Raw genomic sequence first — 18768 nt, 5'->3', positions numbered from 1 at the left:
CGGGTGAAGGGATGATGTTGAGAACTAGAAACGCTAGTTAGCATAGGAATAAGCGGGTTGTGGTTCTTCCAGTTAACAAACGAAATCACGACTTGAGCAGAGGCCAGGGATCTCCCATATTCTATGTCACTACTAATCATTCTAGTTAAATGGATCTAGTTATTGAAGTAATAACTAATAAGAGTCATATTTAAGAAATATTTTTTGAAATTAATTATGCATTATGTTTGAAAGATCATCGATTAATTTTTAAAAATATTTTGTGAAATTTTTATGCAAATAACATTATTTAGTTTAAAAATATTAGTTTTGTTAAGAGTATTTTTGTAATTATAATTTTTACATCATACCTCAACAGCGTCAAGTCATGCATCGTGAGCGTCCATATCATGACTCATTAGCATTTTTAAAGTTGACTAATGTTTAAATTAGTCAATGCGGATATTGACACTACTAATAAAAATTCATGTAATTTATTTGAACTTTATTAATAGTTCAAATTAAAAAATACATTATTTTATTATATAGGTAGAAAAAATACTTTTTAAATTGTTTGGGTTGAAATATACCATTTTCCCACTTAGCATGCATGATACTAAATCATTATGAGACTCAACCAGCAAACATTCAAATCCCTCCCACGAGAAGTACTACATGATATCTTTTAACTAAAAATGGTAATATATGTCGTCCCATATCGATACTTGTATAAAAGAAAATCATTGAAAAGACCAAAGCATTAAATAGGTAAAGCCAAAGTATTTTAATAAAAGAAGACGGTAGCAGCATAACTAATTGCAAAATAAGCCAAAAACACATTTCAAAGGAGTCAAACCAAACCAAGTTGAAAGTCAATACCCGAACCAGCTACACTTTTCTGCTAAACCGAAAACCGGTTAGACCGATAATCCTACTCAGAAAACAAAAAGGTCAACTTACCCAACCTGGTGCGCTCTTGACTTCCTCTAATTACCGTTTTAGCCCTCCCCCACAAAACAGCCAAAAACATAAACTTAGTTTCTCATTTTACCCTTACATAAACCGAAAATAACCTAAAAGGCTTATCCCATTTAGACGCTACGTTATTTACCCAAACTACCCTCAAAGCCATAACCGAATTACCTATTAACCTCCCTCTTTTACCAATTTGCCCCTAACTTGGTACTGCGCTGAGATTGAAAAAAGCAAGGAGGTTTAGGGGTAATTCGGTCAATCAGCTGGCTTCTTGTTTGGACACGGCGGCGGAAGATGCGATCGCTGGCGTAACGGAGCTGGTCAGGGCGGAGGTGATCTGATTGACGGTGGCGCAGAGATGGTTATTGATGGTGGTGACGGTGGAGAGATTCGGTTTCGCTGTTGGGACGTTGCTCGCCAAAACCTGAATCGCGACGGTGAGAAGACACGACGGAGGAGAATTCGAGTTGACGGAAATACCCTCCGGAGGATTCACTGGTACGATGGAGAACCCGAGGGGTAGAATCGGGATATTGGAAGAATCTTCACCGTTCATCGCGAGCTGGATTGAGTCAACGTCGACGGTGGAGTAGACGATTAAGCTACCTGAGTTATCGATAGAGCTCTCTTGAAGCATCAGCTCTACATTGTGCCATGAATTGCTCGCTACCTGTTAAAAAAAAATTCGAACTTGTTAAAGAAACAATTCAAAAGTTTGAATCTTTGAATTATTTGAATCAAATCTTACATTGATTCGAAGAAGAGAGATGCAGTTTCCAGGATGTGAACCATTAGCGATATGAGCAACTTCATGAGGTGAGTTCCCATTGAACAAAACCTCTAGCTGCAGAGTTAAAAAAATCGTTCAATTTGAAAGTGATGATAAGAATCAAGAACAGAACAGAGGGAAGAGTCTAGTTTGGGTTTATTACCAGAGATTGGTGATGTTGATCACGGATAAGATCAAAGACTTGGTGGTGAGTAAATGGAAGCCAAGTGGTTGATACAGCAGAAAGAAGAACTCCTGTAGGCTGACCAGGTTCACACATTTTCCTCGTTGTGATCCTCACAGTGTCTTTGCTTGTCTCAGACAAAGCTGTCCAAGATTGTCCATAGGCAGTGCTTATATTCACACAGAATGTTCTCACCATCCTCTGTGATAACCTCATCATGTTTCTCCTCGCTTCTGCTGATGATATCACTGCAAAGTGAAAACAGAGATTTAGTGATTATGCGGTTTTTAAGGGTTTTAAGGGGGGATATGAATTAATTTAGACTACTAGCCTCCAAGATCAGTTATGTTTCTAGCCATTAGACTAGCGATCCTCTCGCACTGTCTCTGCAACACGTCTAGCCAACGGTTAGCTCCAAAGGCCATCCCACTTTTCACATACTCAGCAAAGGTCTCGTGCACGTGCTTCTCGTCAACTTCCACATGCTCTACCCACTTGACTTGTGAGTATCCATTAGGCATGTCTTGAATGATACAGCCTGAAGGTTTCCTCTTATACTCATGAGGAGAATTAGTACTCGGTGGCTGCATTTGGTCATGGAAACTATCGATCGGGAAATCTACGATTGCCCAATTCCCGTTCTCCGCGTTTTGTTCCACATACCGTAGGAAATAAGCTTCCCGAGTTGGAACCAGTGGTGATAGTACCTGGAACTCTGCATACATCTTGTAACACATAACAACATAGATGTCATTAGCAAGAAACCAAATGCGTTTGTTCAGGGTGCATGGAATCGAATTACTAGATTACCAGTAGAAGAGAACCACTAGCTCCAGAGACTCCAGAGGAAATTATCTGAACCGTTTTGGCCCTAGCCACGATTGAACAGAACATCTCTGACCATTTATCCTTCAATTTAAAAAAAAAAAACACAAAGTTAATTTGTAATTAAAGTAACCAAATCAGAGTTGTTTGGGAAAAGTTCACTAATACTCACAGCGTTTAGAAATGCGTCAACTAGCGTTATGCTGTTCATGATAACGACTGCATTTGCCTTTGAAGCTTCTCGAGCAAAATCTGCTTTGTTGTTATGATTCTCCACTGGCCATGGGAACAACCTCATGTACTCTTCCTCGTTCAGACACAAAATCTCGCCGCTGATCTTGTCTGATTTCTTCTTTATCCACAAAGGCTCTTCCGCATCACACATTTTAGTTAGTTCTTGGACACAAGAGACAGCTATTTCCATAGCGATAACCTTTTCTTCCTCCGCAAGTAACATGTTGTTGTTGTTGTTGTTGACAGTTTGATCTGGGAAGAAACAAGTTGTATCTTGTGAAGGGAGCATCATCATGTCAGCACAAGAATGTTCTGGAAAGTTCCCAGCGTATACGCTCATGTCTAGCTCCAATGAAGGTTGATGATGTGGAAGCGTAGAAGAAGGATCGATCAACGGCTGAGATGATGGCATGGATTGCATCGGACGGCCAGTGTATCTTGAAGTGATGCAGCATATACGATCAAGCTGTGGAATCGACAATAAATCTGTTAGGGCAGGACATTCTCACAAATGTACCAAGTTGAATGCAAATGGTTAGAATTAACTGGACTTTACCTCTTCACGGAGGCGACAATTCTCAATGTGGAGTTCATTGAAAGGAATGTCACCGAGGACGGTGGGGCCGCCGCAAGAAGGACATGAGAGGCACCGTAGCTCCCCCTGAAGATGGCAATTCTCCGACTTAAGATTAGCATTCTCTGCCCTTAACATCGCATTCTCTGTTCTGTCTTGTTGTGCCTATATATTGATTCACCTCACAAAATTAATTAACTAGTTTGTATAAAACGATATTTTTATAATTAGTTATTATGAATGAACTTATTAATTTCAAGATTTCATCATCACAAGTTGAAACTTTCATGCTCAACTCTATTTAAACTTACGATGACCCTACACTTGAAGATTAAGATGATATTATCGAATAGTAGTTGTTACAAAAGTATATATACATGGAAAGCAATGTTTGGTTACTATTAAAGTGAGAGAGTGTAGTAATCTGATAATTACCTTCATTTGGGTACGCCTATTTTGGAACCAAAACTTAACTTGTCGTGGCTTGAGACCAAGTTCAGCACTTAATCTCTTTCTTTGTTTGTCGTCTGGATGAGGATTTTCTTTAAACAACCTACAAAGATATAATCTTAATCACTACTTCAATGAAAAGTTAAATTTCCAATCATGAGATGTTTTATATACAAAAAAAAAATGTCTTAAAGGTGTGTTCAGTTAGATAAAACAAACAAAAACTAATCTATAAATCTAACCACAACCAAATACAGAAAATGTTCACCTTTTTGTTGGTTTAATTTCTTTAAATTTTGATTTAGTATCAAACCGTAATCAAAGAGAACCTTTAAATCAGGATTAGAAAAAAATATCCATTTCTAAACCGAAACTAAAACCAAAAAACTATACCAAACCTCGTAGAACTAGATGTGTCAACTTCGATATAGTTCGTAGATTTTAAAAACCAAAAATCCAAAAAACTTATGAGAATGAACTGAGAACCAGATAAAAAAAAAAACGCACCCGAGTGGATAAAATAACATAAAACATATACTAAAATATAATGGCAAAAAAACATACGCTTCCATTTCTTGGATCTGACGATTAGTGTGTCTGTGATAACGTTTCTTCTTAGCCGGAGGAGGTTGTTCATCGTCTTGAAGTTCATTAACATCAGATTCGTTTCCGAACTTTGGATCCTCTGCTTGCTCACTACCCGACCCGAATGACCCACCTGCCGACCCGTTTTCCATCATTTCCTCTACTGTTCCATCTCCCATCATCATCATCATACTCATCATCCCATGCTCCTCCTTCTACCAAAAAAAAGAAAAACTCAATGCTTTAGAAACAAAAAAAAAACTTGAAAAAGTTCAAAAATAACAAAAAAAAAAATAGAGGAAGGTGGAAAGCTTTAATCAAGAACAAACCGGGATGATGGATGAAAATGAGTTGAAAGGGATGAAATTAAAGTTAGGGTTTTGGATTGTTCCTGGTGAAGAAGAAGACGGCTGCTGTGAAGCAAATCTCATGTTGTCCGAAGTCATCACATTACCTTCTCCGATTGACAACATCACTTAGAATATTTAAAACCCCTAATGATGATTAACAAAGATCTCAGTTAGGGTTTTACTTTGAAATCTTGAAGAAGTAAAAGACTCAAAAGATGGAATCAGTGCATGGAAATGCAGAAAATATTTTTTTCTTAAAAAAATCTTAAAAATTAATCTCTCAAATGCAGGAGGAGCAAAGCATGAAAGAAACGATTTAATTACCAGAGAAGACAGCTAGATCGGTTCATTTGCTCAGAAAATATTTTAAATTAAATACAGCAAAAAACATAACTGATGAAAAAAACATTTATTGCTCATGAAATCTTTTCAAAGTTTTAAAGAAAAAACAGGTCCAACTAATTTTTTTTTTTAAATAATAATATAAAGACACTATCTGAGCATTCATGAGAAGAAGATATATGGATTAAGGAGAAAATATTCCAAAAAAAAAAAACGTTCATGAGATATTCTAAAAATTAGGGTTTGTGTAGAGATTAAAAAAAACACAACATAAACCAGATAATGCTACTGTTTCTACTGATTTTTTTCCATAGAAACATATAGAGATTTTTCTTTTCACTTTCTTACCTTGTTTAGCTTCAATGAAAAATGAAAGAGAGAAAGAAAAAAAAACTAAGAATCGCAAAGAGTTTTTTTTTGGAGCTTTCACAGTCTCTCTCCCTCTGTCTAAGTTTTTTTTTTTCTTTCCTTTTGCAATAAATGGAGGAGTAAATTTCTCATTAAATACTTACCGGACCAGAAGGGTAAACGGCAGACTTTTAGTTTTAACGGCGATTATTGACGGAGTGTAACGTATGAAAAAACAGTAACGCTCGTCTAACTCTTTCCGTCAACTTTACCATCTTGACACGTGGAGTTATATCAGTGGGAGTCCGTACGTTACACCCTCGAAACAAGCGACCCCTCCACAAGTCAAACCTTTTTTTCTTACTTTTAAGTCAAATACAGTCACGCGTTTACCGCGTGCGTGCGTTACACTACAGTTATTCTATTTTGTCACGAAGTGCTATGCATTGCCAAACAAACAAAAATACAAAACCTACTATTAATAATAAAAAATAAGCATTGGACACTTTTAAAACTGTAATGAATAGTTTCATACACCTTTTTATTGTAAAAATTTCATTTTCATAAGTAATATTTTTACTTTTGAACCTATGATTATATAACTTGTATTCATTTTAATTAAAAAATCATTTGAATCCATTTTATAAAAAGTATTTGACATTTAAAAAGTAATAATAATATATTTTCAATGCATTGATAGCTATCAGATTTTTTCTTAAGTAGTATTCACTTTGATAACAAAATTAAATCCATTTCATAAAAAGTATTTGACATTTAAAAAGTAATAGTAATAATAATATACTTGATACACCATTAATAGCTATTAATTTTTTTTTCTTAAGTAATTTTGTTTCTTATTAATTCTATCATTATACTCATTCATTGCCAAACAAACAAAAATACAAAATGTTGGAAAAAAAAAATATACAAAATCTACTATTGAATAATAAAAAATGAAGTATTGGACATTTTTAAAACTGTAATTAATAGTTTCATACACCTTTTTTATTGTAGAAATTTCATTTTCATAAGTAATATTGTTACTTTTGAACCTATGATTATATAACTTGTATTCATTTTAATTGAAAAATCATTTGAATCCATTTTATAAAAAGTATTTGACATTTAAAAAGTAATAATAATATATTTTCAATGCATTGATAGCTATCAGATTTTTTCTTAAGTAGTATTTTTTCCTTTAAAACCTATCATACAGTACCACTTATTCACTTTGATAACAAAATTAAATCCATTTCATAAAAAGTATTTGACATTTAAAAAGTAATAGTAATAATAATATACTTGATACACCATTAATAGCTATTAATTTTTTTTCTTAAGTAATTTTGTTTCTTATTAATTCTATCATTATACTCATTCACTTGATAAAATAATTAATCCATTGATAAAAGTGATGATAATATATAGTTGATACACCATTGATAGTTATTAGATTTTTTTTCTTTCTCAAGTAGTATTTTTATACCTATTTCACTTATTTTTATATTAATATATAATAAATAATTTATGGTTAGAATAAAAATGAACAACACAATAATAAAAATTAAACAAATTTAGTGATGTTGACGAAGCCAAAAACAAACAGCGACATAGGGATTATAGGTAGGTCTTTATCAATGCTATTTTACAACATTCAACATGAATGTTCAGGCAATTTTGCAACGAAAACGCGATGATATAAAATAAATATATATATATATATATATATATATATATATATATTTAATTTATGACATTCAGTAACACTTTAATTTGATCACTATATTGTTTTTGTTGTTGTATAATCCATTGTTTATTTTGGTGTCTAACTAGGTGTTTTTCCACGCAACGCGTGGGTTGTGGTGTAGTTGACACTTTCTTGTTTTTTTTGGTTTTTTTCGTTTCTTTTTTTTTGTATTATTTCGTTTTAATTAAGCATATACGGGCTTTGCCGTCACTTTTATTTATACACTATATGTTTATACCATTTCGTTCAGATGTGTATAATTGTGGCGTTTATTTTTTATGAATTATGAAGATATTGTTTCTTGCTTTTGAGGATCCAATCTTATCATTGACTGATATTGTTTCCAATACATTTATTGTATTATAGATTTTCTAATTAACTGCTTATGTAAACCCTTCATACGTTGATGTTGCAATAATAAGTTATTTTTTTTAAAATATCTTCCGTGTAAGTGATTATGTTTGTATGCCCATGTTTTGGTCTAGTATCAATAAGATCGTTTCTGTTTTTCTTTAGTTAGCTTTGAAACCAATATTGAGTTAAGCAAATAATGGGTCGAATTATGATGTTAATAAGTAATATAAATTCTTATGTATATATATTGTATATATGTGACTATAAATTTAGCTAATTAAAAAATTATGTAATATTTAAATACAATCTTGAACATATATATATTTTTTTATTTGTGGGAGGAATGTATGAAATTATTGGATAGAAGTTATTTTTGAGTTAAATGACCTTTAATGTCTTTAAAGTGAGTTAAATATTAGTAAATTTTTATATGTGCCTTGACTTTTTTAAAAAGGAATACCAAGTGTTTCCTTCCAAATTTGAAGTGATATAGTACTTTAGTTTTCTTATATGATTTTATGAACTTCAATGTAAAAGTTTTTCAAAGTAATAAGTACACTCACTGATTGAATTATAAAATTTGGAAAAATGTTTATTTCATTTAATCATCTGCTCTTTTAAATAAATAAGTATGTTGTTATTCCTACAAATAGGACAATATATATTATAGTTTAACCATGGAGTTAAACAATGGAAATGGAACTTGTGATTGCAAGACAAAATGCTTATATGTTACACATTGATCGTTTAAAAATGAATAGGAACATATAATTCTCAAATAAAGTTGATTGTTTTGTTAAAACCTACATATGTGAATTTAAATTTAACTATGCAAATTTTAAAAATAAATATGAATAGATTAGAAAGGCAAGAAATATAAAATAAATATTTTTTATATAAATAAAATAAAAATTGAAAACAATGTTAAATATATATATAATACTTTTTACATTAAAATATAGAATCAAACTCTTACAAGTTACAACACATATGAGATATAATAACATTTGAAATTGGTAGGAGATGAGGAGAGAATGTTTACTATAAGATGGTAATCCAAATTAGATAATGGAGATGAATCTTTAAAAAATAGAACAATGTAATATCTATATATATATAATACTTTCTAAATTAAAATATAGAATCAAACTCTTACAACACATATGAGATATAACAACATTTGATATTGGTGGGAGAGGAAGAGAGAATGATTACTTATAAGATAATAATCCAAATTAGATAAAGGAGATAAATCTTTTAAAATAAGAACAATGTAAAATATATATCATGTAGTCTCTATATTAAAATTTAGCATTAACAATTTACAATGATATTTCATTTTTTTTTACAACCCATACAACAAAAATAAGAAATCAAAAATAACAAAAAAAAAACGAAAAATGATTTGAGGTATTGTAGAAGAGAATGAGAGAATGTGAAAATGAGATAGTAAAAGAATGTCAATATGAGAGAATGATAGATTGAGAGAATGCTTATTTATATGATAAGAAATGATGGAAGTTACATTTAGAACTATGGAGTTACAATAGTAATTTATTGTGTTTGAATAAAATTGAGTGGTAGAATATGATTAATGCATAATTTATTTTATTTTCAGTTATAATTTTAAATTTATTGTGTTTATTGGATCTTAAATATTTTTTAAAGCAATTAGAAAGCAAATAAAAAAATAAAATAAAAAAATTAGAAAACATTAAATGAAAATCAACCAATAAGGAGAGACCAAAACCTTACTTTTATATATATGATATATTGCTTTAAACTTTGAAATGAGAAATATATTATAAACAATAATTTTACATGAGAAATATATTAATTTAGCCAACCAAAATATGAATATAACTTTAGCCAACCAAAATAAATAAAAAAATATTAAAATTTAACAAAAAATAATTTCTCTTGAAAGATAATAAGTTAGTAGGAGGAATGAATTAATGTACAATTATTGGATAGGAGTTACATTTGAGTTAAATGGAGTTACATGTCTTTAATTATAAATAAATATTTTAATTTTTTATAACCTAAAATAAAAGGAATACCAAGTGGCTGAATCAAAATTCACATGATTTGGTTGTTTGTTGATATAAACTCAACACTTACACATAATATTTCAAAATAAAAAAATATTACTTTTTAAGTGACAAACTAAATTAATTTTCTTATAAAATTATATGAATTCTTCAATCTCAATAATTTTTAAAATCCCAAAGATAACTTATATTTTTTTGGTTTTCACTCATCAATTTAATTTATAGTGCTAGATTTCATACTAATGGTTTCATCTTTAGAGAATTTAGTGAAATGATATTTTTAAAATTATATTTTATTTTTATATTTAAGGTCCAGTTGAATATGTTTTGTTTTTTGGATCATTTTTTATTTTGATTAAAGACACAAAAAACCAATTTTTTAATTATGTTCTTTTTGTTTTCAAAAACCTCAAATCATAAAAATAGTCACAAAACAATTGTATCACAAAACAAAATAGTCTTTATAAATTGATAAATGGATAATTATATTGATCTTTAAATATTATATTGATTTTTATAAATTATTAAAAATGATACATGAATATGTGAGATAACCAGAGACCTAATAGATAATTACATATGGATCATTTCAACTTTATGATCTTATTGTATGGTGAATATTGTAAGAAAGTATGAAAATAATGATTTATAAGATGTTAATATAAAATAGAAAATGGAGATAAACATTTTAAAAGATTAAAATAAATATATAAGATATACATATCATACAAACTCTAAAACTAAGCTTTTACAATGATATTTGATTTGATTTTTTTATAACCCATACAACAACAATAACAAAAAAAACAAAACAAAACAAAAAAGAGATTTGAGAGTAGTGGAAGAAGATGAGAGAATGAAAGAGTGATAGACTAAGAGAATAAGATAATGAGTATTTATAGGAAGAGAAATGATGAAAAATTACATTTAGAAAAATGAGAGTTACAATTCTAATTTATTGTTTTGTTTTAATACAATTGATTAATACAACTTAGTGGAGAAATAAAGTTAATGCATAATTTATAGGGAGAAGCTATAAAGATTTCAGTTTTATATTATGTGTGTTAAATGTGAAAATCAATTGTTTAATAAATTTGTGTATTAATATAATTTTTTTTTTGTTAGAATTGCATTGCCAAGTGGACCAATAAGGAGAGACTGAAACTCTACTTTTATATATATGATTGACTTTCAGTTCCATCCTACAACCTCGTGTATGTTGACGACTTTGTAATAAAAAGCAACATACAAAACAAAGATAAAAAATTATTAAAATTTAGAATTCGATAACGCTTAAATCTACTAATTTCTTTTGAATGTTTTGTCGTTGTGTAATTCACTTTCAACGCCATCCTGCAACATGCATGTCATTTGGTGACTTTGTGACGAGAATGCGACAATATAAACAAAGGAAAAAGTTGTTAGAATTCGGTAACACATGAATTTGTTCACTAAATTCTTTTAAATGTTTTTGTCGTTGTGTAATTTACTTTCAACGCCATTCTATAACGTGCATCTCATTTGGCGACTTTGCAACGAGAGCGCGACAGTATAAAACAAAAGAAAAAAATGTTAGAATTCGTTATAGCATAAATCTGTTCACTAGATTCTTTTGAATGTTTTTGTCGTTGTGTAATTCACTTTCAGCGCCATCTTACAACGTGCATCTTACTTGGAGACTTTGCGACGAGAGTGCGGTGGTATAAAACAAAGGAAAAATTTTGTTGAAATTATAGAATTCGATAACACTGTGAATCTTTTCATTAAATTCTTTATATGTTTCGTTGTTGTGTAATTCACTTTCTATCTTGGGATAGTGTGGAATAAAATTGTAAGAAAACATCCAAAAAAATGTCCAAACTTAGTTCAACACTAACATGAATTATACATATAATTGACTATGTTTTACGATATATATATATATATATACATGTATTTAATATTATCTCAAATGTAAATTATATATTTAATATTATCTCAAATGTAAATATGAAAAATTGACATCCTATAATTTAAAATTTAAAAGTATAGTGTCATGCTTATGTAACTTTATTGGAGTCTTTTCCAAAAGGGGGTGTCTGCCTCAAAATCATATATTGGAATACATGCCTGAAAACCGAAAAAGTCATGATGAAGAAAGAAAAAAGTATTATGGTCTAGGGGTTTTATAAATGAAACAAGAATAGATTTTTATAGTCAGTTTATTTCAGGTTACAATTCTAATTATATTGTTGTTACAATCTGATTTTTACAATCAGTTATTTGAGGTGACAGTTCTGATTGCTACACATATTTCTTGATTCTGTTCTTGATTTACTTATCGATGCAAATACATGGACTAGCATCATAAGAATTTATAGCTTTTTTTTTCAAACGCGCACATATTATTTGACAAGTACTTGAGAGTTTAGATTGATTTTTCCATGGACAAATGCAGTTGCCAAAGACACAAGCAAGAGGCACTGGACATGGTTGCACGCCTTTGCAATCGTCGTTTGTGTAACAATCCCTACTTTCTATCATCTGTATACCTTCAAAAAATAATTATCCAGAGAATAAATAAATTAAAAAAAAAAAAACAATTTTAGTGTTTAATTCGGACAAACAAAATATATTCCAATCAAACAATAAAATTACACCAAAACAATTTTTTTTTGTTAGTTTAACGTATCTGTATATATATATGAATTATAACCGCACTGAAACCTTTGTTTCTTTGACGATTACAGATGTTGTTTGATAGTTTGATTATAATCTGAACTTAAGGCCGCATCAAAGAAACTATGATCGAATACTTATATATATTTCTCTAAAAATCCATCGTCCCATCAGAACATGAACATTTTTATATGTGTGTTTATTGTAAATATATATATATATATATCGACACATGTATTATGAAAAATTCATATACGAGTAATTAAGCACTTACAGAAGGCTGATACAAGGAACAAGGCCAAGAAGAAGGCTATTTTGTTTGTGTTCATACTATACTTTGATTACTATATTCAATTTGCTTACGACTAACTATAAGTGATCCTGTTTCTCTTCCTTTTTTTGACTTGTGGGTAAACGGAGGTAATTTGTATGGTTATGGAATTTTTAATGAAAAATCCACATGACTATATATAATAGGATAAATTATCTTTTTTTTTTTCTAAGAATTTTAATTTAATCAGATCACTAGACATACACATGTTTTTTTTTGTTATTAAAATGTCTTGATTATCATATCCCATAATATATATAATTAGCATGGATTTCATTTTTATATAATTAATGTGTTGCCAGAAAAAAGATTTGAACATATTGTTATTATTTTATGGTTGTCATATAATTATGATATGTGATTGTTGTTACATATGTAAAAGAACTTAAATGATATATATATATATATAAACTATATATGCATATAATAATTATCTAATTATTAATAAGTTGTATATCTAGCTCATCATCTTTTATATTATTTAAAACTTCTTTTTTGAAAATATACTTTTTAATGATTTATACGTAAGATCGGCTGATTCTTTTTATGAAGTAAATTTTTATTTGAAAAGAGTTCAAATATATGCAGCGTCTAAACCTCTATTATGTAAAAGTTTGGCATCTATGTTAGTACAGTATAATAAAATTCCCTCTCTTCGAAAATCAAAGCTAGTAATTGTGTTTAAACCTTTTGACAGTCTATATACAGTATGCCTTCACACAGTCTTGACTCTTGACTAACATAAGATTTCGAATTTTTGTACTTGCGACGTGGACATAAATTTAATTGTATCATGAACCGATGGTTGATTTGTGATGCATGCTACGATGTACGGAAGATTTATCGCGAGTTAGCAACGGCTTATAGCAAAAACAAAAGTCAGATTCGTCAAACGTTATTGCTGTTCCATCACGGATTAGTTTATCCGATCCCCATAAAACGTATTACTTTATTAATGAATTATAACAGATTAAAGTTTGAACTTGAAAATATTTCATTGATACAGGATACATATATATAATCACAATCATATTTTACTTATTCAGATGGGACGAGGAAGCCGATGTAGGAATCTCGTCGTTGGTAGAAAGAGATTTTATTGTACAATCGCAAATATGCTTAATACATCTTGGTTCAGGTACATATCGTTTGCAATATATAAAACAATCCTTAAAGTCGTGGCAATGGTCCTCATGATAGTCGTCGAGTACTCCCATTATCACTGATGATGAACCTATACAGATCCATATATAAATATTTATTAAAAAAACATACCTTTACATGAATGTTTTAGTTAAAACTTCATATATAAATAATTAAGATTATTTCAATATTTACTTACATGATGCAATAAGCAAAACAGCAATGAAGAAAGCGGAGGCCTTCATGTTGTTGTTTTTTCTCTCTCCTGTTTGGTTTTGTGAAACGTTTGCACCAAAAGCTTGTTTTGATTTTACTTTGTGAATCAAAAGATCGTTTGATCACTTATTTATAGTCCTGAGATTCTTTGATGCTTTAAATGAAAGTTATTTATTATTCGTTGAATATAAATTCTTCTTCTCCTTCTTTTCTTGAGTCAACTTCATTGAAATTTTCTACTATATAATAGATAGCCAGTTTTGGTTACATATCGGGTTTTTTATTTTTTTTGTCAACCAAAGAATCAGCTCAAACGAGCCAATTTAGTGGAAAAGGTACGTATCGTTGTTTGTGGATTTTATTAGATTTTAGTTTCCAAGTTTCTATACATATTTTTTTAAAAAATTTAATAGTTTATAAAACTTTAAATTCTATAGTATTTTTTTTCCTACTGGTGAACTTTTATAAAATGATTAAAGGGGGTGTATTGAAACCATGATTTTGGAGGATTTTATGGGATTTAAGAAATTTAGAATTTTGATAGATTTTAGGGAAGTTGATATGATTTATTGTAAGATTATTTCAAATTTTACCTAAAACCATGAGATTTTGCTTTCTCTATTTTTAATTACTCTATACTTATATTCTCAAAGACTTTTATTACCTAGTACCTATCCAAACTAGCCTAGATTCAATTGTCAAACAAATTCAATATTCAATAAACAGATCTTTAATATTATATATTTAGTTAACTTATTAATGCTTATATTAGCTAGGGGTGTTATTGGATTCTAATTTATAAATTTTTTTGAAGATTTCAACAAAATAAACAAAAGTGAATAAGTGAAAGATTTTTAAGGATTGCTACAGAGTATTTTATAATTTTGTTTTTTTTGTTTTCTAAAATCTTGTAAAGTGCTCCAAACAATCTCTGTATTTTTGTGATACTTTCCATGACTTTATTTTGTGAAGAAAATATATAAAAATATGAACAATAACATAATAATTAAATTTATTAATAATCCTAGTTTTTTTTTGTTTTTATTGATTTTATAAAAGTCTAAATCTAATAACCCAAATTTGTGAAGATTTTAAATAATTTTTTTACAAAAAACAAACTAATAACATTAAACTTTACTAGAATTGCGTCCCTGTTTTTCCACCTTTGACACATGGTCACAACTACGTCAACCTCACCAATAGGTTTCATGGTCTGAAGCTGTCAGGTTCTCAGGCTCTGTTCCAAAGTACTCTTTTGTTCTCTGGCTTGCTGCAAGAAATAGACTCACAACGGGTGTCCGTATGATGGTGTGGAACAGAGGTGTCACCCCATCCTACGGGTTTTGTCAGATCCAAGTCGAGACGCTGGAGCATCTTTTCTTTGGCTGCGTGTACACATCTCGGATCTGGTCCGAGTTAACCCGTACCCTCTTTCAACATCACTATACGAACAGGTTTCAGCAGATCCTATCTCTGCTCTCTGGTACCACATTTCAACGCACTCCAAGATTTCTTCTTCGGCTTGTCTTCCAGGCTGCCATCCATACCATTTGGTGTGAGCGTAACATGCGACGCCATGGTGAGCAACCGTGCACTGAGGCTCAGCTAATTCAGATCCTAGACCGCCTCGTAAGTCTCCTCCATCCAGCGGTATTGCCCTGGCAAGTTGTAGGACGGTCTCCAACTATGGTTCCGATCGAGAATTTAGTTTTATTCATTTAAATGTTAATAACTTCAATCTTTATTCAGTATAAAGATGCAACTATTGTACAAAGGGCATTTTTTTAATATAATTTCACATTGATTCAAAAAAAAAAAAAAAAAAAACTTTATTAGAATTTAACAAAATTTTGATATTATAACAACTGAATCTACATAACATAAAGTTTTTAAAACTTTATTCAAATCTCAAACCAATAACTCCACTAAAGAAATCTAAATCATTAATAAATTATTATCTAAAATATTTAATTACCTAGGTATCTTTTAAACTAATGAGACTCTGCATCGTATATATAACGACTGTATAGTACTTTCCTTATGATTTGTCAAACTAACTGTAATTTATTCATAAGATGGTTTGTATATAAAAAACATCCGAATGTGTACATAGTGGAAACTTTTGTTTTTTTGTCATCTAGTGGTCGGTGGATAAACTTTTGTAATTCGAATATTATCCATAAAGCATTCGAATTAATGTTATACAGAATCTAATTGTACAGTCAACGTTGGAGTCAGAAAGAGAATTTATTTCCTTGTAATTTTCCATGAATCGTTTTCACTTATCAGCATTATCATCGTCATCCTTATCTAGCTTTTGGAATTTGGAACAATAAATTTGAGGTTGATCATTTTGCATTTTGATGTTTGAAAATCTAAAAATAGTTGATAAATCACTAGATAATCTGGAAAAAACGAAGAATAACTTATTAACATAAAATCATAATTCATTTAAAGCTTAGTCAATAAACTTGCATTACCACAAAATAGCTGAACAGAAATCATGATTTAAGATTTAATGTATTAATTTAATCAAATCATCATGTAATGTTGAATCGTCAGTCTATTATGCAAGGTACCAATCAAAATTTTGTAAGATTTGAGTATTTTAAACAGAATCATTCAAAATGAAAAATTAGCAAACGAATAAATGTTCAAAAAAAAAAGAGATTCAATTTAAGCATTTTTCCAAAATTTCTTCACCATTTTCTTGTAAGGGAGAAAGACAACAACAAGAGTTTGCAATCCAATGTTATTGGAAAATATAAGCTCTGTCCTAAAAAGTGAGCTTCTTTGTTCCAAACGTTTGGAGAAAGTTTCTTATATGTATCTCAAGGTTGAGCTGATGCAACACTTGGAGTAAACTCCTTTGGTGGCTGCGGTTGTGATTCAGTGAGTTTCGAACCTTGTTCTGATTGGTCTAAACCCTTTGGTTTTTCAAACAAATGAACATTAGCAGCAACTTCATCAACCACTTTCTTCTTCTCCTCTTCTTCTTCCTCAGCCAAACCAACTTTCTCTTTCGCCTTTTGTCCGACTTCTTCAGCAGCTTTAGTCACTTTGTTAAATGCTCCCGTAACCCACGTAGCACCGGTTAACACATACCGGTTTTTCATTATAGCCGAGCCAGCATTGTTCACTGTCTGCTCAGCTGCAGCTATCGCTGATTTGGTTTTCTCAGTGACTTGAAACTTTTGATCAACTTCTTTAACTTTTTCGCTCACAACCGTTGTCCCGGTATTGAGTTTCTCGGTGAATCCGATTCTTTTGTCGAAAGAAGTGACTTTAGCTGAAGCTATTGATGTTAACTGATGCTTCTCATCAAAACTTTTCGCTTTAGCTATGGCATCTTTCCCTAGAATAAACCCTTTTGAAATCATACTGCTTACAACATCTTCAGCTTTTCTAAATACCGATACATCTTCGCGGGAAGGAGATGGTGATTTGTTGCTCTCTTTTGATGATTCCTGTAGAGAAGATCAAAAAAATACTTTGATCACACAAAAGATCTTAAGAGAGTTTTGAGGTCTAAGATTTGTGTTTTTATAAGGAGCATACAATGGAAGCTAAAGCATCAGGAGGAAGTTGGTAGTTTGGTGACATAGAGACTATGACTGATGAATCAACAATTGTGGCTCCCTGAAACAATATCGACATGAAACAAAGTGCCAATATATATACTTTTGTTGAATAAGAATGAGAAATGAATGTGAATTTTACTGTGAGGAGAACTGCGGTTTCAGCTCCTTGTAAATCCTTGAATGTGACATATGCTAATTTGGAACCTTCATTCTCGCTGTAGAAACCAATCTCAACAGTATCAGTTTAATGAACTATGTAAGGACAGTTGTTTATAATTCGAATGAGAATGTAAGTCTAAGAAAAACCGACCTTTGCATCTCAAAGTAAGCAATATCACCGGAAAAAGAGAAGAACTCCTTGAGATCACGTTCTGTTGCATCAAGAGAAACGTTGCTAACTTTGACAGTTACCATCTGCAAATGAGAAACAGAGAGGATAAAACATTATTGCTAAAGTTAACGAACTTGTCAGGTTTTGATAACTTGAGTAGTGCAATATAAATAAGAAGCTGTTTTCACATATAAAAACTCCAAAGGTTAACGATTCTAATCACATTTATCAAAGAAGTAATCCATAGATTAGATTTAGTACTAAACCCTGAACCTAAAACTAGCGATTAGCCAATTTGAACATATCTATTCACCTCGTGGCGATCAAAAATCTTACCGACATTGCTGAAAACCGCTATAAACCGGATTGAAACGGAAGAATTTGAAACGAAAGCAGAGGAGCCGACAACAACAAAAAAAAAAAGGAACAAATAAACTTTTGTTTGTGGATTTGATGCGAGGAGAATAATAAAGCGGATTCAATATGAATAAATACAAATCTAACCGTCGGGATTGTTTTATTCTCGTCGGAGACTTCAAATGTGCGAACTCAAGGGAGACAAAGGTCGTGCTTAGAGCTATTTCGTTGTCGGGAAATAATTCTAATGAAAATTATTCAATAATGTGTACGTTTTTAATATGAAGACGTGACATAATCACTTTATCCACCACTATTTGTCCTCCACGTGGTCGTGAGAACCGTTTCCGCCTTGTAAAGTTAGTAGTACCAAACATGCTTATT

The 18768-nt window shown here is 30.6% G+C and overlaps 4 protein-coding genes and 1 long non-coding RNA gene across 11 annotated transcripts; 1 reads left to right on the top strand and 4 right to left on the bottom strand.

The window, feature by feature from the left end:
* Positions 1-744: 744 nt before the first annotated feature.
* On the bottom strand, positions 745-6253 carry LOC104728513 (homeobox-leucine zipper protein HDG5). Of its 4 annotated transcripts, none has more exons than XM_087504736.1 (11): positions 5780-6253; positions 4905-5069; positions 4555-4790; positions 3976-4093; positions 3523-3705; positions 2905-3432; positions 2718-2816; positions 2239-2632; positions 1887-2155; positions 1703-1798; positions 745-1624 (listed from the first exon to the last, which is right to left on the bottom strand). In XM_087504736.1, the coding sequence occupies exons 2-11, from the start codon at positions 5046-5048 to the stop codon at positions 1214-1216; spliced, it is 2478 nt and encodes an 825-aa protein (XP_087360862.1). In that variant the 5' UTR covers positions 5049-5069; positions 5780-6253; the 3' UTR covers positions 745-1213. The 4 variants fall into 4 exon arrangements, with proteins under 4 accessions (XP_087360862.1, XP_087360861.1, XP_087360864.1 ...); XM_087504735.1 differs by having other exon boundaries at positions 5616-5785; XM_087504738.1 differs by lacking the exon at positions 5780-6253 and adding an exon at positions 5616-5742 and having other exon boundaries at positions 1887-2162; positions 2246-2632.
* Positions 6254-7167: 914 nt separating this feature from the next.
* LOC147919868 (uncharacterized) lies at positions 7168-7668 on the top strand. Its single transcript, XR_015592694.1, has 2 exons — positions 7168-7238; positions 7449-7668. It is a non-coding gene; the product is annotated as an uncharacterized LOC147919868 (long non-coding RNA).
* Positions 7669-11930: 4262 nt separating this feature from the next.
* On the bottom strand, positions 11931-12861 carry LOC109131341 (putative defensin-like protein 303). The gene is made up of 2 exons (XM_019242197.2): positions 12700-12861; positions 11931-12298 (listed from the first exon to the last, which is right to left on the bottom strand). Exons 1-2 carry the CDS (start codon positions 12752-12754, stop codon positions 12081-12083), a joined length of 273 nt encoding a protein of 90 aa, XP_019097742.1. The 5' UTR covers positions 12755-12861; the 3' UTR covers positions 11931-12080.
* Positions 12862-13726: 865 nt separating this feature from the next.
* On the bottom strand, positions 13727-14213 carry LOC104771954 (defensin-like protein 308). The gene is made up of 2 exons (XM_019242188.2): positions 14099-14213; positions 13727-13990 (listed from the first exon to the last, which is right to left on the bottom strand). The coding sequence occupies exons 1-2, from the start codon at positions 14142-14144 to the stop codon at positions 13791-13793; spliced, it is 246 nt and encodes an 81-aa protein (XP_019097733.1). The 5' UTR covers positions 14145-14213; the 3' UTR covers positions 13727-13790.
* Positions 14214-16766: 2553 nt separating this feature from the next.
* Positions 16767-18636, bottom strand: LOC104771953 (binding partner of ACD11 1-like). 4 transcript variants are annotated; one of them, XM_010496578.2, is made up of 6 exons: positions 18532-18636; positions 18364-18381; positions 18007-18110; positions 17836-17911; positions 17674-17754; positions 16767-17582 (listed from the first exon to the last, which is right to left on the bottom strand). In XM_010496578.2, exons 2-6 carry the CDS (start codon positions 18367-18369, stop codon positions 16947-16949), a joined length of 903 nt encoding a protein of 300 aa, XP_010494880.1. In that variant the 5' UTR covers positions 18370-18381; positions 18532-18636; the 3' UTR covers positions 16767-16946. The 4 variants fall into 4 exon arrangements, with proteins under 4 accessions (XP_010494880.1, XP_010494883.1, XP_010494884.1 ...); XM_010496581.2 differs by having other exon boundaries at positions 18341-18381; positions 18532-18546; XM_010496582.3 differs by lacking the exon at positions 18364-18381 and having other exon boundaries at positions 18532-18633.
* Positions 18637-18768: the final 132 nt, after the last annotated feature.

This window comes from Camelina sativa, chromosome 20 (genome assembly GCF_030686135.1).
Source record: "Camelina sativa cultivar CO46 ecotype springtype chromosome 20, ASM3068613v1".
Taxonomy (NCBI): domain Eukaryota; kingdom Viridiplantae; phylum Streptophyta; class Magnoliopsida; order Brassicales; family Brassicaceae; genus Camelina; species Camelina sativa.
The sequence above is the reverse complement of the archived record's forward strand: the minus strand, read 5'-3'. Positions and strand labels throughout refer to the sequence as shown.